The following is a 23,230-nucleotide window of genomic DNA, read 5'->3' as shown; positions in this document are numbered from 1 at the left end:
TTCTCATGATCATTGAACCTCCACGAGGTGAGATCTTGCATCCCAGACCGAGGGAGATTGACATTTATTTTGTGTTTCTTCCATTTGCAAATAATCGCGTCAACTGTTGTCACCCTCTCAGCAAGTTGCTTGGCGAAGGTCTTGTAGCCCATTCCAGCCTTGTGTAGGTCTACAGTCTTGTCCCTGACATCCTTGGACAGCATCTATTTAGAACTCTTTTGAAATACATTTTTCTGGATATTTTTGTTGTTATTTTGTCTCTCACTGTTGAAATAAACCTACCATTAATATTATAGACTCATCATTTCTTTGTCAGTGGACAAACTTACAAAAATCAGCAGGGGATCAAATACTTTTTTCTCTCACTGTATAGCAGCCCTCGTTGTCCCTGGGGCTCATGCATCAAACACATGTTTGTGACGCATGCCACATATGCAGCCATTGTGTGACCCTAATTAGTATCTAACCTATTGGTTAAGTAGAACTGGTGACATAACTGCAATATGAAGCACACCTGCTGTGATAGTTGTGTTGTTCTTATGCGACACCATACATTGATTTAACCTGCTGGTAACTGCAATATGAAATCTTGTCTGCTTCTTTTATCTAGATCAATGTCTTACAAGCCAAAAAGAAGTTTGAAATTCTGGATGCTGTGAGTATTGATGGAATTCATTTCATTTTCCTTTATGCAACACAGCCATCAGTCTGGTGATCATTGCAGGAAGCAGACTTGCCTGCAAAGTCGGATCAACACTGATGTTCTGCTTATAGTTTGCCTTCTCTGGTTCCTTTCTCCCCTTCTTTCAACATGCAAATGTAATTTTTAAATATAACCTTTCCACATTGATTACCGTACATACTTTATTTTGGATTCTCTGTGCCACTCTATGCAACAAACAGAAATTAAATGGTGGAAGGGGCCGGTAGGCATTAGACACCAGTTCACTACAACTGCATACTCCTTTTTGAAGTGACAGGCAAAGCTGTGCACCTGCCTAACTGCACTCTCCCTGGTTTATTGCAGGAGCATGAAGCTTGTAGCTGGGCCCCCTAGAGATCCATGGGGCCCTAGGCTCATGCCTAGGTTGCCTTGTGGATGGTCCAGCTCTGCTAGCTTGTGGTGTTTTTTTTTTTTATTTTTATTTTTTTTATAAGAAAGGTCCCATTAGGAAGACCAGTATAAAATGCAAACTTCATGTATGTCTGATCCTATTATTTAGTGGCTTTAGGTCAGCTCTGTACCAGATATGTATACACCACACAAAACCGGAATTGCAATTATATATGGGCATCATGGGGTTGGTTCACCTGCTAGGTTCTCGTGAAGCCTGTAGACCTTACCAGCCCTCTTTGCAGCTCCTACCTTTGCTTTAGCTGTCATAAAAATCCAGGGTGTCAGCTGGTGTCAGACACTCCTCTGGTCACGTGATAGTGCACAGGCCTAGTGATTGGAGAAATGCTACATCTTTATAGACATGCTGTTACCTTGGCCTTAATGGACAATATAACAGTGTCCGTTTTAATGTATGACCAGTATCTTGAAATAGCATAGTGTCTTTTTGTACTGCTAAGCATTCTGGAAAGATGGTATGTGCTTCATGAGTTCCATGCCTTCCATTACTGTCCTGATGATAAAATGTAGCACAGTCCATGTTCAAAAGACCCTTTCCTTCATATCTGTAATCAGAGACTTCTAATAGCTTATCTCTGTCCATATTTTCTATATACCCAATGTCTGTGTTTGTAGAAGATTCTGGTTTATTCCCACAGGTCATTTCCTTTTTTATGGAGGTTGGATTTATTTTTAGCTTCTTACATTGTGTCCTTGTGCTGACTTGTTAACCTTACTATGCTTCTGCCGCATGCCTCTAGGTAGAATGTTAATAATTCAGATAGTTCTCTGGTCCATCACCTCTGTTTTTCATTTTGTTAGATTCTCTTTTTTATTTGTTGGCCTTTTCTGGTATTAAGGCTAACAAAGCATGCAAACAGGCAAAACAAATTAAAAATACCTAGAGAGGGACCACAGAGGGAGCGATAATGTTATGTCTGATATTGACCTACTAGACCCTGTCCCTGTACCTGCTAGACCTGCTCCCATCATACAAAGAAATTATTTAAAGGAAACTCCCCTTTGGCCTTTAAAGTGGAAGTTCACCCTAATACTAAAATCTCTAAATCTACTGGCATCAACAATCTAAGACTAACCTGTGTAGCCCTGTAAAGATGAAATCACTATACATATCTTTTCTGAAGCTGCTCTGGTCCGGGCTCCAGCAGTGGAAGCTCTGCAGAAGAGACAGCCGGCAATAGCTAGGAAGTGACTTCACCCATAGAGTTACTGTGGGGCTTCTGTTGTCGGCTGCCTCCTCTGTACCCCCCTCCACAAAGAAACTGCCGCTGACAGCCCAGCATGGGACTGGACCAAAGCAGCTTCAAAAAAGGTATATATAGCAATTTTTTTCTTTATGGGGCCAAATAGGTTAGTCTTATATTGTGGATGCCAGTAGATTTAGAGTATTGGGGTGAACTTCTACTTTAATTTTTGTATCCCCTTCCCCTTAAACTCGTTTTATTTTACAGGTCCTGTGTTTGATAAGAATTCTCCTACCTTTTCTAGTAGTGCATACAATGCTACCATGGTTTAAACTGATTGTAAAGGCTGTTTAAAACAATAAAATAAATAACAAACATGTTATACTTACCTCTTCAGTGCAGTTGGATCCTCCTCTTCTAGGGTCCCTCTTTGCTGCTTCTGGCCCCTCCTTCTTATCGAGTGCCCCCACAGTCAAGAGCTTCCTATGGGGGCACTGGAGCCGAGTCATAGCTCCATTCAGACACGGAGCCCTGTCCCGCCCCCTCTCTCCCCTGATTGGCTGACTGACTTCAACAGCCGCAGGTGTCTCAGCCAGTCAGGAGGAGTGTCCCGGCCGGCTTAGACATTCATGGGCATCGCTGGAGAGAGATGGGGCTCAGGTAAGTAATAAGGGGGTGCTGTGGAGGCTGCTACACACAGGTTTTTTGTTGTAAGCCATAGAATGCCTTAAGTTAAAAAACCTTCTGCCTTTACAACTCCTTAACCGCTTCCCGACCGGCACACGACGATGTACGTCGGCAGAATAGCGCGTACAGGTATGTCCATTTAAAATTGCCACCGTGCCATCACTTGTGTCCGACCGAGGGTCCCGCGGACTCGACCACCGCGAAGGATACCCGCGATCGTCTCATGGGGAGGGAGAACGGGGAGATGCCGATGTAAACGGCACCTCCCCGTTCTGCCTAGCAACAAGTGACACTGATCTCTGCTCCCTGTGATTGGAGCAGAGATCAGTGATCTGTAAATCACAGCCATGCCCCCCCACAGTTAGAAACACGCCCCTAGGATACACTTAACCCCTACACTGCCAACCGCTGGTTAACCCCTTCACTGCCAGTGCCATTTACACAGGAATTAGTGCATTTGTATAGCACTGATTGCTGTATAAATGACAATGGTCCCAAAAATGTCCGATGTGTCTGCCATAATGTCGCAGTCCCAATAAAAATCGCTCATCACCGCCATTACTAGTAAAAAAAAATTATTAATAAAAATGCCATAAAACTATTTTGTAAACGCTATAACTTTTGCACCAACCAATCAACAATCGCTTATTGCAATTTTTTTTTTATTTACCAAAAATATGTAGAAGAATACGTATCGGCCTAAACTGAGGAAAAAAATACTTTTTTTTATATATTTTTTGGGGATATTTATTATAGCAAAAAGTTAAAAATAATGCGTTTTTTTTTTTTCAAAATTGACGCTCTCTTTTTGTTTATGGCGCAAAAAATAAAAACCGCAGAGGTGATCAAATACCACCAAAAGAAAGCTCTATTTGTGGGGAAAAAAAAGGTGTCAATTTTGTTTGGGAACCATGTCGCATGACCGCGCAATTGACAGTTAAAGCGTCACAGTGCCGAATTGCAAAAAGTGCTCTGGTCTTAAGCCAGCAAAATGGTCCGGGGCTTAAGTGGTTAAAGCGTGCTCATGCTTAGAAACGGATTCATAAAGTTGAAAAAAAAAATATTTTTGCACATCACTGATCTTGCACTTCAACTAAAGTGTTTTTAACATCCAAATTCAGCCATTTATGAAGCTCCAAATGTATGGCAGTCCATGCAAACTCTTGCAGTGTTTGTCGATGGTAAAGCTGTGCAATAACTGTGTGATTAGTACCCTGAAAGTGAACAATTTTATGATCCTGGCATCATAGATTTGATAATTCAAAGCAGTGCTCCAAACTCTGGCCTGCGAGCCGAATGTGGCCCTTTGCTTGCCCTTGGGTCACTGTTCCTCCCACTGATATGAGGCGATATTGCTCATCCTGACACCGACAATGACACACTATTCCTTCCACTGACATCAGCAATGGGGCAACATGAGATCTATCGATCAAATTGTGTGCAACCAGCCTGTTGAAAATGTTTCTCTTGATCAGCCCCACCGGCTATCGCAGGCCCGTTCTGATAAGTGTATACTGATGGTGGGGAAGACTCCACACTGTCAAAATACAATAGGACAGCGGGAGGGGTTCCTCCATCCTCATGGACTGTATGGATGGGGGAATCATTCACTTCTGATTGAATGAAAAAAAAAAAAAGACTCCTGTATGGCCTGCTCTAGACCTTCTGCATCTGGTAACATAAGCCTTTGTACACACGGTCAGATATTCCGATGGAAAATGTCCGATCGGAATATCGATGGACCAAGTTTTAGAGCTGGGCTTTCCATGATCCGATTGGACTTTGTCCGATTGTTTGTAGAGAATTCCGATTGGACAAAGTGCCACGCATGGTCCGATAAAATTCCTAGACCAAAGCTATTGGCTACTAGCCTGAACGTAGTCCCGTCGTAACGAAATTACGTCATCACGTTACGAACGATCAGATTTTCCGACAACTTTGTCCGACTGTGTGTATGCACCACTAGTTTTGGGCAAAATCCGAAGGATTTTGTTGTCGGAATGTCCGACCGTGTGTACTAGGGCTTACAGGCCTAGTCAAGTCTTTCTGACTATTGTGATTGTTACTTGGCTATGCCAGAACAGAGCACTGCAGTGAGGCAGGAAACCACTCAAGTGACATGCGATTTTAAGGCATTTCGTAACAAAAACGAGTATAAGTACATCACTATAAAAAGGAAAGATGTGGAAGACTTAATTTGGGCTTTAATTGAAATTATTGTTATGTTGAATAATTGATTGTATATTTGCGAATATTGCAGGTAGTACAAAAGATTGAATCCTTTATTCTTCTTTACTGTCCACAGATGCTATCATTCATGCATGCCCAGTACATCTTCTTTCAACAAGGCTACACTTTATTAAATGAACTGAATCCATACATGAAGAAGCTGGCTTCAGAGGTATGCGTGTCTTTGTATGTGGACTATGCCATATTCTAACTGATCAACATCATGCATTCTCTGCCCTTTGTTTTTTAGACTTTTTTTTTTTTCTTTATCTTTTTAAATCTAATCTAGGGCTACCAATCAGAGCATAAAATGTAATCTGTGCGTATAAATGGGCACCATAATGCCTGTCCATACAGCTGTTTATATTCCAATTCCCGTCTCTGAATCCCCCAAAACTTGCCTAGGCAAATACCGACATGCAGGCTTCATCACATCCCTCCTCTTCCCAAATGTGTTCAAAAGGATCATAGAGAGCAATATAATCCTTTCCCACTCTATCCAGTATAAAAAGTTTGAGCTGGAGTACCCTATAGAAACCCATTCTAATCCCCTCTGCTGAAACAAACCAATACAAATACATTTTGATTGGTTGCTGTTGACTTCTATAATTTAGTACGCAATGAGTCCTGCATAGAATGTTAGTCTTGAAAACATTACATATTCAGGAATACTGATAATTAAAACAATTCCATGGGTACTGTACGTTGTATTCCTAGTGATGGGTTTTTTAAGGATATTCTTCATAAATCTCAAATATGAGATAATAACGATTTCTTCTTTCTTTTATAGCTGGACCAATTAGTCATCGACTCGGCTGTAGAGAAGCGAGAAATGGAGCACAAGCATGCAACAATACAGCAAAGGGTGAGTTCAGTATTCTACAGCTTGCATGCCTTTGAAATCGGTAAATCTGGCAAAGCCTTGAACTTCTGTACACATTGTAGTTTACTGAAAATCTGTATACACTACAGTGCCTTGAAAAAGTATTCATACCCCTTGACATTTTCCACATTTTGTCATGTTACAACCAAAAACGTAAATGTATTTTATTGGGATTTTATGTGATAGACCAACACAAAGTGGCACATAATTGTTAAGTGGAAGGAAAATGATAAATGGTTTTCAAAATATTTTACAAATAAATATGTGAAAAGTGTGGCGTGCATTTGTATTCAGCCCCCTTTAATCGGATACCCCTAACTAAAATCTAGTGAAACCAATTGCCTTCAGAAGTCACCTTATTCGTAAATAGAGTCCACCTTTGGGTAATTTAATATCAGTATAAATACAGCTGTTCTGTGAAGCCCTCAGAGGTTTGTTAGAGAACCTTCATGAACAAACAGCATCATGAAGGTCAAGGAACACACCAGACAAGTCAGGGATAAAGCTGTGGAAAAGTTTAAAGCAGAGTTAGGTCATAAAAAAAAATATCCCAAGCTTTGAACATCTCACGAGCACTGTTCAATCCATCATATGAAAATGTAAAGAGTGTATGGCACAACTGCAAATTTACCAAGACATGACCAGCCACCTAAACTGACAGGCCAGGCAAGGAGAGCATTCATCAGAGAAGCAGCCAAAAAAGCCATGGTAACTGGAGGAGCTGCAGAGATCCACAGCTTAGGGGGAAGAATCTGTCCACAGGACAACTCGCATCTCTATTTGGATATACTTGTACTATACATTCCCTTTATGCTGCATTCACACCTGAGTGTATTTTTTTCAGGCAGAAAGTTACACATATTTACCGTGATTTTATACAGGTCAAAAGGTCACCAATGTAAAAAGCAGAAAAACGCCTGTAATCTGCCTAAAAAGAAGCTCATGTACTTTTTTTGAGCTTCAGGCCTTTTGCTTCAGGTAGCAAAATGCTCAGATGTGAACAGGTGCAATTGAAATTAATGGGATTTGCTTGTTGAGCTTTTTTTTCTGGCGTTTTACGAGCTGAAAACGCTCAGGTGTGAATGCAGCCTGAAGGCTTGTTCACACTGTGTAGAGTTAGACCCCTTTCAGCTGGGGTCATTGTCTGTAGTGTGAAAGCCCGAGGGCTTTCACACTACAGCGGTGCGCTGGCAGGATGTCAGGGAAAAGTCCTGTCAGCAGCTTTTTTGGAGCGGTGTGTTTACCGCTCCTCCACTGCTCCTCCACCGCTGCTCCCCACTGAAATCGATGGGGTAGCGCTGTAATTCTGCCAGCAAAACGCTGCTATTGCGGCGTATGGCTGGCGGTTTAAACCCTTTCTCGGCCGCTAGCGGGGGTAAAAGCGCCCCGCTAGCGGCCGAAATGCGCCGCGGTAAAATAGCGGCGTTTTACCAACGACGCTATGGGCGGTGTGGTGTGAAAGAAGTCTTACCTGCATTTTTCCTCATAAATAAATGCAGGTAACTGCTATGACATACAGAAAACAATAGTTTTCTATGTCATGTTCACACCAGAACTTGGTGTTTCTCTGTGTTTAAGAGCTGCACTATAATTTGCAACATGATTGTGCAGGGACATGAACTTTTGGATGTGTACTAGAGACCCTGGCAGCCATTTTAATGTGGATCACCAGAGGAGAGATCTCGGTGCTTAAGAGCGGCGTTCTACGCATTTCTAACGGGTCAAAATAAATGAACTGTCACTTTGTACACTTCTCATAAAGTAAAAAAAAAGGAACATCACACCGACCCCTGCGGCATGGCTGTGCAGTCGGGAATGTACAACTCCCGAGACAGTAAACTGCTGAGGGTTGTGTGAATGGGCACCTAAATTAATATTTCTGATTATCATACATTACAGCTGCAACTTCAAATAAGTATTTCTTAAACATAATTTGTTTGAGAACTGAAGGTGAAGGTGATTTTGACGGTGTTCTGTTTTTGTTACTGTTTTAGTGCTGTTGGTGTAATTATGTATCCTGCTTGGAGAAGCTCATCCAATTTTCACACTATAGATAATAGCAGCATGTAAAATCCAGTGCTCCTGAAATGGTCTTTTCATTGTGCCTAGTTTCATTGTATTCAAGATTACACCCATTCTCACTATAATATTATATCTTGGCATCGTTACTTGCAAAACAATGACCCCTGCTATATTCTGTAGTACTGTCTGCCTTTAATGGCATGGACATGTATTGACATCTGTGAGGAATAGTACAGTCTAAGAGGAAAACGAATCAATAACTTATGTTCATTCTTACTAGGGGGGGGGGGGGGCGATTATTGATCCACGACTGAAGCTTACCCATATAGTAGGGAGGCGGCTCACTTTTTGTTCAACGTTAGCCAAAGGATATAGTGGGGAAAGGTTTGATCGTCTTATTAGGTTGTTATTGCTGTCTGTGTGTCTGTGACCTTGGTGGGGACAATTTTTCTTACTTTCTGCCTGATGACCATTAGGGCATGCTTGTTATAAGGTTTATTTCTGCTTTCCCTCCCTAAAATGTTTGTAGATATTCCATTAGCAGATGGTGTCAAATCCGGCAGCACCAGTAAATGCTTCAGGAATGTGGAGAAGTCACTCCTAACAGGGGTATAGCTCACATCAGTGCCCTGGGTTTTATGTGGACAGGAAGGAATTACCCCAAATGGGGACACTCTCAATGGTATAAATACAGAGGACTGAAACCCTTACTTCCCATCTCCATTCAAAGCTAAAAGAGGCTTTGGCAGGAGTTCCACTATGACGTATCAGATACATGCCTTTTAATGTACAGTATGTAGGCAGTCAGAGCCAGCAGAACCTGAAAGACATATAGACGACTGTATTCATTGCATAATGTATGCTTTTTATTGGTGCCTTAATATGAGCTGTTGGCATAGATCTACCAGCTTGGGTATACCTGTTTCAGACATTGAAAGTTCAAGTTTGGATATTATGTTTTTAAATTCGCACATGGGATGGTACTTTTTTATATAGTGAGAAGTGTAAATTGTACTGGTGGTTGCTCTGTTAGTTGAAATCTATGAGTAACACATATTCATTTTTTTTTTTTACTCTTTCTTTCAACAACTTTGCTGATCAATCTACGATGTCCAGACCCTCCTACAGGTGAGTGTTTTATTTCCTATTAAAAACCTATACCACCCAAAAATATTCCTGTTTACAAAAAAATGTAGAAAGCAAAAAATGTAGCAAAAAGGAAGAATGTACCCATAAGGAACCTGTCAGATTTAATCTCCTATTCTCTGTGAAGAATCTGATTATTTTATATATTCATTGATTTTGAATTCGCATCAGTGGATAGCATCATCCTCTGGCCTCTTGTGTCTCTGATGCCCCGTACACACGATCGGACTATCCGGCAGACTTGGTCCGGTGGTTTTCCCAAAAGTCCAGCGGACTTAGAAAGAAGTTTTGACTCCTAATTGTCCGCTGGACTCGGCAGTCCGGCGGACAATCCGCCCGTCTGTGTACTACTCCACCGGACTTTTGAAATGAACGGACTTTCCCACACACGGAGAAAAGTCTGTTCGTTTTGAATGTGAATCCAGGTAGATGGGACTAGTGAAGGAAGTCAATGTCGCTGCCTTAATCGGCGAGATTGACACCTCGCTGGCCCCGTCACCTGGTATGGACTTAAAGGGGAAGCCCTACGCCAAAAAAACGGCGTGGGGGTCCCCCCAAAGTCCATATCAGACCCTCATCCGAGCACGTAGCCTGGCCGGTCAGGAAAAGGGGTGGAGATGAGCGAGCACCCCCCCCCCCCCCCCCCGAGCTGTACCAGGCCGCGTGCCCTCAACATGGGGAGGTGCTTTGGGGAAAGGGGGGCCCTGCGCACCCCAAAGCACCTTGTCCCCATGTTGATGAGGCCAAGGGCCTCTTCCCGACAACCCTGGCCGTAGGTTGTCGGGGGTCTGCGCGCGGTGGGCTTATCGGAATCCGGAAGCCCCCTTTAATAAGGGGGCCCCCCACCCTATGTGAATAAGTATGGGGTACCATGTGCTCCTACCCATTCACATGGTGAAAAAAGTGTAAATAAAAAACAACACAAGTTTCTAAAATAATTTATTGGACAGCTCCGGTGGTCTTCTCTCCTTCCGTCTTGGGGGGTCTTCTCGCCGGACTCCTCCGCTATCTTCTACTCTTTTACTAGCGGAGGAGCCCGGCTTTCTTCTTCGTCGCCGCCGTCCGGAGGTCTTCTTCTGACTTCTTCTTGCCGGGCCTCCGCTATCTTCTTATAGCTCTTTTACTAGTGGTGGCCCGGTCTTCTGTCGCCTTCTTTTCTTCTTCCGACTTCGGGAGTCTTGAAGAGAAGAAGAAAGCGGTGGCGACAGAAGACTGGGCCACCGCCAGTAAAAGCTAGCAAGAAGAACCAGAGAGGGCGCTCGTCCCCACCCCCTTTCCTGACCGGCCAGGCTGCGTGCTCGGATAAGGGTGTGATATGGACTTTGGAGGGGACCCCCACAACTTTTTTCAGCCTAGGGCTTCCCCTTTAACTCCATACCAGGTGAAGGGGCTAGCGAGGTGTCAATCTCACCGATAGAGGCAGGCGACATTGACTTCCTGCACTAATCCTGTCTACCTGGAGCCGCGTTCAAAATGAATGGAATTTTGTCCGTGTGGGCAAGTCCGTTAATTTCAAAAGTCCGGTGGATTGTCCGCCGGACTTAGTCCACCGGAGAAGTCCGGTCGTGTGTGGGCAGGTCCGCTCGTTCGGAAAGTCCGGCAGACCTCCGCTGCAAATTCCGGCGGTTAGTCCACCGGATAGTCCGATCGTGTGTACGCGGCATCAGTGGTATCAGTGCTGAGGTTTTTCTGCAACAACTTGAGTAGAGGCCGCTTATACCGTATATACTCGAGTATAAGCCGAGATTTTCAGCCTCTTTTTTGAGGCTGAAAGTGCCCCCCTCGGCTTATACTCGAGTCATCGCTGTCTGCCCGCTCGATCAGCGTGTCGAGCAGACAGACAGCGGCCATTCTATAATTCAAAAGCCGCGCCTCCGGCTCCGCCTTCGCCTGTGATAGGCGGAACACTGAATTTCCCAGCAGCCTGTGTTCCGCCTATCACGGACATCGTATCATCCTCGTACTACGGACGAGGATGATACGATGTACGTGATAGGCGGAACACAGGCTGCTGGGAAATTCAGTGTTCCGCCTATCACAGGCGAAGGCGGCGGCGCAGCTTTTGAATTTTACAATGGCCGCCGAGGCGCCGACGAAGAGGGCACGGGACGGAGGCAAGGCAAGGCACGGCACGGGACGGGACGGGACGGGACGGGACGGAGGCAAGGCACGGCGGCGAGGCACGGAGGCAAGGAGGCAAGGCACGGGACGGAGGCTCGGGACAAAGGCTCGGGACACAGGTAGGCTGGACACACACACACACACACACACACACACACACACACACACACACACACACACACACACACACACACACACACACACACACACACACACACACACACACACACACGGATGGATACACACACACAGGGATGGATGGATGGATGGAGACACACACACACAGGGATGGATGGATGGAGACACACACACACAGGGATGGATGGATGGATGGACACACACACACACAGGGATGGATGGACGGACACACAGGGATGGACGGACACACAGGGATGGACGGACACACACACAGGGATGGACAGGCATGTCTTACCCTCGGCTTATACACGAGTCAATAAGTTTGCCAGTTTTTTTGGGGGTAAATTGGGGGCCTCGGCTTATATTCGGGTCGGCCTATACTCGAGTATATACGGTAATTCACCATGAAAGTAATCAGTAACACTATTATTATTATAAAGGGTTTATGCTGTAAAGTACCAACAATTTGCGCAGTGCTTTGCAAAATAAAGACAATACAGTTATAATATGATTTAATACAATAGGGTTAGGAGGGCCCTGCCTGTAGGAGCTTGCAAATTTAGAACAACAGGATTTTCTTGTGGGGTCTTTAGTAGACATTTAAGGCTGAGATCACTTCTTCAGGCAGAATTTCACTTTTCATAATAAATGAAAGCCTTTTCTAATGTCTTTTCTACTCAAGCCATCCCAATGTGTTTATCTCTCACTTCCATCACCTCCTATAGATCATCTCCCAATAGGTGTGGCTTACCACTCTGGACCACGCCTCCCTGGTTACTATACCACCTCTTGTTTTATTTCCACCTACTTTATGGAAAGTCTAATCTCCCTTCGATCTACCATCAGCTATGTAGTGCAAGTGCCTGTCTGATTTTTAACAAATTGAGTGGATTATTTAGGTGGGCCCTCCTGTTCCATAGTTTTGATTAAATCTAGAGCAGTGGTTCTCAACCTGGGGGTCGGGACCCCCTTGGGGGCAGAATGAAGATTTGTCAGGGGTCACCAAATCCTGGGCTGTTCCCGAATCCCACAACGCTCTCCCAGCCTTTTTGCAGCCACCCAGCAGGGCTGTCCCTGGAGCCCACGATCGCCCACTCAGCCTCTTCACAGCTGCCCATTCAGTTCACGACATGGCTGGGGGCAGAGACTAGAGGTCAGCTGACTGGTGAGGAATGTGAAGTGGGAGGGGCTGGAGGAGACCCTATCTCCTGATTTCGGCATAGGTGTCACTGCTACAAAACACCACAAATCAGAGACACAGTGAAGCCAGAGACACAGTGAGTAACGCTACCTGTGATTATAGTAAAAGTCCCCACTACAGTTCTCAGATGAGCAGATGACCTTGATCAGAAGCACCTAAGGTGGCTGATCAGAACTCCCCCCAGCATTGAGTAAGGAGTAAGAGAAGGAATAAAAATCGAGAATACATGGAAGGGAGCGGAGAGGTGCGTTAATGTGTGTTGAACCCAAAGCAAGTGTAAGTAAGCCCTTAAAGGAAAAAATGGACCACCCTGAATAAACAGAACCTGCATGAAGTACAAGGTCCACTTTAACTGCCTGTTGGTTTAAAGTGGCTGTAACCCTGATATTTGAAATTTGAGCTGGGCACATATATCTGCAGTGTTTTCTTATCTTTCTTCAAAGCACTATGGCTCATATCTGTCTCCTGCTCTGTTCTTCTGTTATCAGCCTGATAACTCCTGACAAGCTCTCCATCACATATGTTAAAAGCAACCTGAGTTTTGTATTGGGGAGGATCCTATAAATAGATTGCCAGCGAGCTGAACAATTCAACTAAATGCCTTTCCTCCAATCAGCGGTCATGGCTATATGCCCAGACTTCACCGCAGTTTTGAACAGGAAGAGAAAATCTCCTAACAGGATCTGAACTTTCTAAACAGTATATAAAGCTGAAGACAGCAGATATACATGTAAAATTTATGTAAGGAAATTTGTTTAATTCCTGTGTATCATTAAAGGCTGTTCACTTCACTATGTATATGTGAGGGTTTACATTCACTTTAAGGCAGCCTTTTTTCAACAAGGTTATCTTGAGGTTTATTTAGGGGTGCCTTGGCAAAATGCCCAAAAATTGCCCAAAACTTGTATACAAGCTGGCGTGTGGATGAAGGCTGCCTTTTTAGTTGCGCTAAATCATAGGTTTTCATTGTGCACCATTACAACCTTCTAGCAGCTGGAATCTTACCAACCAATGGCATCATCAGTTGATCAGGAGAATGTTGGTTGTCTGCGTAGCATCCTTGCTTGCCCGTCCCCTGCCTGTCTCCGTCAGCACTGGGGTCACATTAGCTGGGTGATGGAGAAAAACTGAAGAAGAGAAACATTGGAATACTAGTCAGTACCAGTTTGCAAAATTTATATTTGCTTTGGAAGAATAAATCACCTCTAACGTTGGGTGTACTACTTGGACTTGTGGATGTTGTGCGTTATGTAAAACTACTAAAATTGTTTTTACATTTTAGAACGGGGTGCCCCGAGACTGGTTATAATTTTTAAAGGGTGCCTCAAGACTGTCCATAATTTTTAAAGGGTGCCTTGACTGAAAAAAAGTTGAGAAGCTGGATGGCCTAATTGAACAATATGCAGAGTTCATGGCCCATCTGTCTTTTGTTTATCATAGTGGTTCATTAATCATCAGTTTTACAAGTGTTCAGGCCATGAACATGATCCTCCTGAAAGCTTTGCAAGGTAATGAATAGTAAACACATGTGTAATGCCTGTGGACACCTATGTATTTAGGAGAGCTTGGATAAAGGGTCGAAGGTCACCAGGCAGTACTCATCGAGGTCTGTCTAAGACAGTGATGGCGAATCTTTTAGAGCCCGAGTGCCCAAACTGCAACACAAAACAATCTTATTTATTTCAAAGTGCTAACACTGCAATTAAACCTTAATACCGAGGTTTTAGTTTAGAAAAAACAACTCGTACAGTTGTCCAAACTAATTAACAGCTTTTGTCTTAAAAGAAAAACACAATATCAGAGGTTTCAATTATACCAGATTTTTTTGAAAAAAATCAACTCTACATGTGCATGTATTTTTGGATAAGCATGCATTTGCTGGGCACTGGTAAGGATGCATTTGCTGGGCACTGGTAAGGATGCATTTGCTGGGCACTGGTAAGGATGCATTTGCTGGGCACTGGTAAGGATGCATTTGCTGGGCACTGGTAAGGATGCATTTGCTGGGCACTGGTAAGGATGCATTTGCTGGGCACTGGTAAGGATGCATTTGCTGGGCACCGGTAAGGATGTATTCGCTTGGCACTGGTAAGGATGCATTTGCTGAGCACTGGTAAGGATGCCTTTGCTAGACATTGGGCCCAATAGCGCCTATGATGGGACACAATTCCCAGGACTGCTGTTTAAAATGTACATATTTGTTTTTTTTTTTCCATTTACAAAAACAATAAATGTAATCCAACAAATTTTGGGGGTTAATCTGGATCCTGACCTAGACACAGGAAGGAGTTGAAGGGGAAGGTACCCACCACCAGGTGGTGTAAAGGTATTGCATGGTTCCAGTCCAGTCATGGTTCCGGTCTCACCTGTCTCCAGTGTCTCCCGATCCAGCAGCTCATTCCTGCCCACATGTCACCACTGATCCCAGCCACGTGGGAGTCGTGTTCTCTGAGTCATGCCCACCCCAGACATGTCACCGCTGGCCCCAGAGATTTGTGGGAGATATAGTTTGATGCGGGGTGCGGTGTGGATAAGACAGCTTCTATAATTGAATTTCCGCCCGCACATCAGCCCTGGTCGCTTCTTCTTCTCAGTCACGCCCACCTAGGACACGTCAGCCACAGAGAGGGCTTGGCATGCCGGCTATTGCACGTGTGCCCTGGATTCTCCTTCACTGGTTTAGGATTAGAGTCAAAACAAGTTTACTGGTTCATTTATTCTAGAGACCGACTTGCCAACTCCTAGAAAAACCTGCAGTGCCCATAAAGGGCCTAGTCCACCAAAGATGAACAGCCCTGTGTGAAACTAGGAAAGGATCAGAACATTTGGGGCGTCCAGGTGCAGTAATATTTACTTTCGGTTGCTTGTTGTGCATAGTTGGAAAATCCCTGTGCAAACCGACATAGATCACCCAGAAAAGGAAATGGATGCACATTATAGAGAGGTCATACACCATTTCCAGGATGGATAGATATCTCGCCTAGTTGGATGGTGGAGAGACATTTGCCAGTCTACAAAGCGGTTTCCTGTACAATTTAGCAGACATGTAGTGTTGTTATTCACAATTGCCCCAATCACACACAAATATTCCAGCACATTTTAAATATTTAAATGCACACCAAACAATGGTGGGAGACGCTTGAATTAGGCTGTCATCAGGACTTGTAACATTATCTTAAAAATTCTTTCTACAATCTGGTGCTGATTCGTTAGGCGGTTACAGTTTACAGACAATGACATTTTGGCTTGGGTAATGGAAAATTAAGAAAAATATGATATTAATCCAATTTCAGCCTTGTGAAGGCTTGTTATTGTCCTTTTTATTCCACATTGTTTGTGCATTTTGGCTCATTGTTATCCTTCACAAATGGTAATACTATGAAAGTATAACCTGAAGTCCCAATTGAGAGTCAGGAAATGGTGCTTATGAGATGCAAAATCCAAAACAGATTTTTTACTTTAATTTTGAAGGGACTACCCTAAGATGCACATGTTGACATTTCAGTCTTTAACCCTCGGTTCACAGCTTTGCGTGTTTGCGGGCCGCGTTTGCATGAGCACAGAAGCCTATTCATTATAAAAGGCTGCTGTGCCTGCGTTTCCACAAAAAAAGTACATGCACTTTTTCAAAAACACGGTCGCAGGGAAATGGCATGGTAACTTTGACCATGCCTTTTGCCTGCAGTCCCCACACACACACTGCGATTTTACATGCGTGGAGGTGCAACTCAGAATGGCGTTTCCTCAGAGCAGTGCGTTTTAATCGCTGCGATTGCCACACCACCAGCCAATACGCAGAAGTGTAAACCTAGGGTTAGTATGTGATGCTTCAGATCTCAGCACATGCATATAGTTATTGCTAATATGCTACCTAAGGTTACCCTGCTCACAAATAAATAAAGGATAAGTTCGTCTTTCAGAAAAAACAATAAATGCACATACTTTTGCGGAAAAAAAGTGCATTTATTATTTTTTTCCTCCAGCAGCCTGCAAAATATTGCTGATCACGCGTGCAGTGTTGGGTACCTGCTTATCAGCGCCCTTGCAGTTCATTTAGAACTACTACAAATTTTCTTTGGATCCCATGCAGTGGGGCTGTACCCACACTACACGGGTTAACTGCTCGTTTTTTGTCTAGGGGATCGGATAGCAAAGATATACTTACTTAATCCTCTGATCCTCCTAGCACAATGCTGGTCCCTGTGGCTCCTGCCTCGCCACTGCTGAGGTCTTGTGCAATGGACTGTTCCTGATGTCCTTGGCATGCCCATAGACCTGCTCTGGACATGAAGACGTTGGGAACAGTCCACCTCTGGATTGTGGTGGAGTGCTGTGTACAGCTGGAACAGAGCATTGGGTGAGTATAAGACTTTTTGATCACCACTTGACAAAACAAGCAGTTAACCCTAAAGGTTTCCATACACATGCAAGCATTTGTAGACAGCAATATGTGTTAAAGGGACCCACAAAAGTTAGGGAAAATGTTAGCCGTTTTAAAACCCAATGCCCCTAAAGTAACGTCTTAAAGGTTTACCTTTTTTGCCAAAAAATAATGCAGGTAAAAAAAATGTGCATCTATTATTTTGTTTTGGGAGCCTGTAAAGCATTGCACCAGCGATCAGCAGATTGCTGATACCAAAGTGCCGTGATGGTTCATTGAGAGCTGCAAGCCGACAGCCACTAAGGCTGTCAGGACTTGTAGTTTTCCATTCACAGAAAACTGTGAATGAGTGACTCGGCCAGGCAATCAGGAGTCTCGCTCGGCTGTGTTTCTTTTAAATTTTAACAGCTAGCGGGGGGAGAAGATCCCCCGCTAGCTGTCACAGCAGGGGAGCAGGGGCCGATTCTTTCATAACATCTTACACCCTGAATATTGGTGTAACATGTTATGAAAGGTGAACTTATCCTTTAAAAGAAATATGAAGGCCGCCATTAGTGATCACCTCAGAAAATGCTAATTGCCTGGCTGTTGTGATGAGTTTTTTCTAGGTTCAGTACTTTCTGAATCAATGACTTGAAACGAGTATGCAGATCTGGAAAGTTGATGAAAAGTCAGAAGTGTCCATTTAGGGCAAAGGAAAAGCATCTCCTTTTAGCCCATCTCCTGGCCCACCTATACTCACAGATCCATGCTTCTTTGACCATTGTAGGATTCCATTCTGGATACGCTCCAGTGTCTGATGGTGTTGGAGCTTACCCAGGTGGATTATTGGGTGATCAGCTCCCATATGCCCAGAAACCCATTTGAGCAAAGAAGAGAGGGCTCAATTGAAGCTGGGAGGCAGTGAGATGGCATGAATTGGTGAGTATAAATGGATTGAGGGGGTAGGCTTTCAATTTGCAATAGATGACCAGTGTGACAGTGGCTCTTTACCTACATGCTTGTTCCATGTTAGTGACTAATATTGAAAAACCAGGATCAGTATGCAGCCAGCGGGTTAACATCTTTCCAATGAAAAGGTTAGCAGTGGCAGCATCTTTGTTTCCTTACCACAAGAAGCAACCTTTAGCTATTCCTACAGGGGTAGGTCAGGCCACATAGGACATCTCCTCCATACACACCAAGTTCATCAGTCCATTAAAATGTGACAGCAGCGGCTGGCCCTGGAAGGTGTTAACCTGCCATCATATGGGGCTAATGAAGGCAATCATAGAAGAAATGTAAATGCGTTGAAGGTGCCCATGGATGATCACGTTTCGTCCTCGCTGTTTAGTACCCAAGTGATCATCAGAGGGTCTTGAAAGTTGGTGATAGTCTATAGACAACTATACTATAATAGAGAAGGTTTAAAATGATCTTTCTCTGCAGATAACCCACTTGATTGTTGACATCAGAAGACGATGATATACCACTTATTATCTGGTCTTATATGTATGCTAATAATACCATTACTGGTAACATATGTCAAAATACAAACAACTCTGTTATCTGATTAACTTCACACTATCACAACCATAGGGGGTCATTATTTAAATACCAAGCATTCTTAATAGTGTCAAGCAGCTGCATTCCAACCTCCAATACCAATCCTCTTCACATGTAATATTCTCTGTTGTCCAGTTCTGCTAGATGGTTCAAGGGAAGTAAAAGTAAGTTGTACAGAATACTACTCCAAGGTCCAAGCAGTACTGCTTGGACCTTGAAGAAGGGGACATACCCCGAAAGCTTGTCCTGAAAAATTGTATGTTAGTGCAAATAAAAAAAGTATCATGGACAGTACTCAATTTTCTCTATCACAATTGCACTAATACGGCTACAATCACATTAAGTACAGAATACTACCAATCCCAAAAAATATTTTGCGTGGACGCATGTAACATTCTGTCAGTTTGGTCTGTTGTATGAAGCTCCCTTCCACACATTTTGGGCCTGTGACCTCTCTAAAAGCCTATCAGTAGGAGCAGCTACCTATCATACCATCTAAAGACTTTGCAGGCAGTGTGATGTAATTCATTAGTGGGGCCTTCTACATGTTTGCTGTTAAATTTGCATAGCAAATTTTTGGATATTTGGAAATTTGGATCTAATTTCTAATGACAAAATCTGCTATATGGAGAGTGTTGTCATGTATGTATAGCTTCATATTGTGCACGTTTACTGGTAAATTCTCACATTATACTGTAGAAGAATTGATTCATTTCTATCATGTTGGAGTTTTGTCCCATTTTGCTGCTCCCATAGTTCCTTATTTAAAGTTTAGATGCTTTCCATTTTAAACCTACAAAAGTGACTGCCCTACCTAAAAACGGACACCACGGTATATACAGGTAGTTTTTTTTTATCCAGGCATAGCCAGAGTTGACTAGGCTGCCCTGCTGCTTAAAGTTTCCTTGTTAATGGTAATTTATGTTCTGGAAATGTAGTTTCTAAACTATGCGTATATGGATGCCAGGTATTCTCAACACATCCTTTGTAGGCTCATTGCTCTCTGTGGGAGAGAAGTTGGCCTCACAATCATGTGATAAGAGGCAGCAGTGTCACTCAGATGCAAAAAAGTACCTTCTAAAACCTGGTTGCAAAGACCTACATGATAAGTCCACTTTTAGCCTGACAAGCCCTACCTTGAATGGAGGCCACGATGAATAAGTACAGCATGCATGATTTCATGCTTTAGCACACTTGCATTGTTTGCTTTGATCGAATATAACTGTAAGGATTGGTTTTGTTACTTGAACTTGCTTATTAATAAGCTCAAGTATGCTGCTTCTTTTTTTTTTTTAATAGTTCTAATTCATAAGAATTATTTCCTTGCATGTCCCTGTAAAAGTCCTTTCTTGCTCGATTTCATCCACAAGTGCCTGTTTGAGTGCAGCCCTGGAATGAGCTGTGACATTTGGTAAGCAGGGCTCCCTCTATTGTCTTTTCCTTATTATACCCAAGACAGCCAGGAACAGACATTAGTCAATAGGAGGTCAGAGGTGATCAAGGACCTGTCATCAGTGAAAAAAAGGCTCATTACGGTCGCAAGGCAAATCATAAATCCTGTTTCTTCCCCCCTCCAATTATTTTGTTCTGCAGTGTGTGGAGACAAATGGACGCCACGTTCTGCTGTAGTTTGCAGATGAAATGGCCATTTTCATAACTATGATTACATGATTTCTAATAATATTAGAATTTTTTTTTTTTTTTTTTTTTTTAGTTCCTAATATATATTTCATTAATGGTTATTACTGCATTAGATTTGGTTAAAAAAAAAAAAATAAGTATACCGTAGCTAAAAACATGTGGTTTCTAAAATTTTTAGTCCTTATTTATTTATTTTTTTATTTGCTCCTCAGTTCTGAATAGTGCTTTACCTAAACACATCCACACTGTCTTTATTGCAGGGAAAACAATAGCAGTTTAAAAAAAAAAAAAAAAAAAAAAAACTCATCCAGCTAGTTGCTATTTCCTCCAAGAATGGTCAACTGCAGGCATTTACCAATACTTATAGCTAGTTGATTGGCACCTGATCTATCCGAAATCCCAATAATAATTTCATGTTAGTAGGTGTCTTTATTGTGCTGTAAGCAAATGTGCAGAATAAAATAATCCATAGACATTAAATGACAATCTGATTGGATCAAGCAACAATTAGATGCTGTCAGGGTACCTACAAATGCCAAACATGGCACCCTTTACTAAATAGAAATAAGATGTGTTGGAAAAACCTTGTCCTAGCACGATCTTCCTCTTGATAAAGGTGTCTGCAGAGACACCACAAAATGACCACTCATGTTTCTGAAAACTCCAACCAGAAAAGATGATTTAAGGTAGTTGGTTCATGACTGCCCGTCCAACTACTCTTTAGCACAGGGATCCTCAAACTACGGCCCTCCAGCTGTTGCGAAACTACACATCCCATGAGGCATTGTAAACCTCTGATATTCACAGACATGACTAGACATGATGGGAATTGTAGTTCCTGAACAACTGGAGGGCCGTAGTTTGAAGACCCTTGCTTTAGCATCTGTGTCCAGCTTTTGACCAATGAAAGATCAATCTTACAGAAGTTCTTACAATAAATATGCCTGTTTGCTTTGCCTGGACATGCATGTTCATGAACTAAATAGACACCCTTGATGTTGCCTTTAGCTGGTGGAAACTTAAATACAGCCAAACCCATTTTAGACACTCATTTTTATTTTATTTTTTCCCCTGAGAACTTATGTCTATGGCTAACTTTATAAGAAAGAGAGGAATGAAAGGGGTGTGTAGTAAAAGGAACCTCCTGTCTTTAATGTCTCAATTAAAAACCTAGATAAAATTGCCCTAAAAAGGGACAGCTTGGAGGATACAGACTCTGTCTTGGAGCACCGCCATCCATACACATGTCTCCCTCTCCTCCTCCTCTTGGATGCAGAGAACGGCTGTTAGATGGACGTTCCGAGAGGCAGTGTAGTCATTCTGGTTCGGCATTTCTTTCCACTTGATGAAATGGTCATCCTAGTGTTGAACAGGTTAAACCAGGCTGGTGGCAAAGAGGCAGCAGAGACAGATGGGTCTGTTTTATTAACACATTGGCGTGTGCTTCCTTAGCCTATCGGCGTTGCTGCCTTTCACTGAGAAAGGATGGAGCTCCTTTGTGATTTGAACAGGGGGTAGGGGAGGTGTGGTCTCTTTCAATGGACTCTTAGGATGAGAAAACATTAGCAGCATCACCTCTATGGCCTGGGGAGTAAGTCAATAAACATGTGCTGGCCACAGCTTTTATCTGTGTCCCGTCCTTCTCATTTGGCTCTACAAGTGACAGCTGTATGCTAATGCCCTGGTCTCTTTACTGAGCTGGAGCTTGGGTAACAGGGTTCTAAGGCTACCTCCTTTGCGGATATTAGTTGATCTCAAGGCAGGATGTAGATTTTGATACTTTTCATCATCAAAAAGGACAGCAAACATTATGGGGATGCCTGTTTAGTATTCTGGACATTTACCACGGAGACATGATTGCTGTCTATACATCAGTCTGACCGCCAGGAACGCAGCTCTCTAAAGCTGAGAAAATGAAGATATTTGGCCGACTGGAATACTTGCTGGTAAGTCATTCAAATTTGCTGCAAATTTGTTTTCTTTGTAGTATTTTGTGTTAATTGTTTGCTTCTCGCAGGGATCATCTCTGAAGTGTGCTGAGGTGTTTGTATGTATGTTGGCCATTTTCCCAAGGGGTGCTTCTAGTACATAAAGTATATTGCATGCGGTAATCAGGAATAACAGGAGCCTCAGAAGTGCTTGTAAATAATAGCTGGAAGAAAATATGTGATAAAGGATTGATTCTTTTACCAAAAATAGGGAATATGTGCTTCACTGGCCATTTGTGAAGCGAGAATTTGGTAGATTCCAGCAGTGCACAGCCTTCATTACATCACAAAGACTTGCCATACCTGCCTATGGCAGACCAAATGCTGGCCTGTCATGTAGACTGCTTAGAATAGAACCTCAACCTCTTCCATTTAGCCTAAGATCACAAAAAGACCCGCATGGATCAACCTCTTACCAACAGCTGGGACGGGCGCCGCCGCCTCCCCCTTGCACCGCCACCCCCTATTCATGCATCCTGCCGCTTTCAAGGCGGCAGGCGCATGAATTACAGCGGCGGGAGTTTTTTTTTTTTTTAAACACCTGATTAGAGCCAGAGGCTCTAATAGGTTTCAAAATAGGGTGGGCTCCTGGCACTGAGTATTGCGCTCAGAGCCCTCCTAGGTGTGTTAGAATAGGAAATGGCGAATAGCGCCCCGTGGGGGTCGTCAATGTACTGTTTGCCCCCCCCCCCAAAAAACTACCATCAGCCGCCACTGCCAACAGTGCCTATTGCAACTATCTAAGGTTCGTTAAAAGCAGTTAAAATTGACTCAGAAATGCTTAATCTATGGCCAGCATTAGTCTGCCTTTTAAAGAACCAATTCAACCATTGCTAGGAATAATGATGCCATAGATGAGGTCATAAGGCTCCTTTCACATGGGTCGGATGCGATTTTGCTCAGCAGGGGATCTGTCTGCTCTTCCACTA

General features: G+C 43.3%; 1 protein-coding gene across 1 annotated transcript in view; it reads left to right on the top strand.

The window, feature by feature from the left end:
* Positions 1-23,230, top strand: part of ACAP3 (ArfGAP with coiled-coil, ankyrin repeat and PH domains 3) — a 279,280-nt gene that overhangs the window by 188,050 nt on the left and 68,000 nt on the right. The window contains exons 7-10 of the mRNA XM_077457605.1: positions 611-655; positions 5,312-5,407; positions 6,026-6,100; positions 9,257-9,268. Coding sequence (XP_077313731.1) covers positions 611-655; positions 5,312-5,407; positions 6,026-6,100; positions 9,257-9,268 — 228 coding nt within the window. The remainder of the gene's footprint in view (positions 1-610; positions 656-5,311; positions 5,408-6,025; positions 6,101-9,256; positions 9,269-23,230) is intronic.

This window comes from Lithobates pipiens, unplaced genomic scaffold (assembly GCF_037356315.1).
Source record: "Lithobates pipiens isolate NorthernLeopardFrog02 unplaced genomic scaffold, aLitPip1_a1.2 Scaffold_27, whole genome shotgun sequence".
Lineage (NCBI taxonomy): Eukaryota > Metazoa > Chordata > Amphibia > Anura > Ranidae > Lithobates > Lithobates pipiens.
The sequence above is the reverse complement of the archived record's forward strand: the minus strand, read 5'-3'. Positions and strand labels throughout refer to the sequence as shown.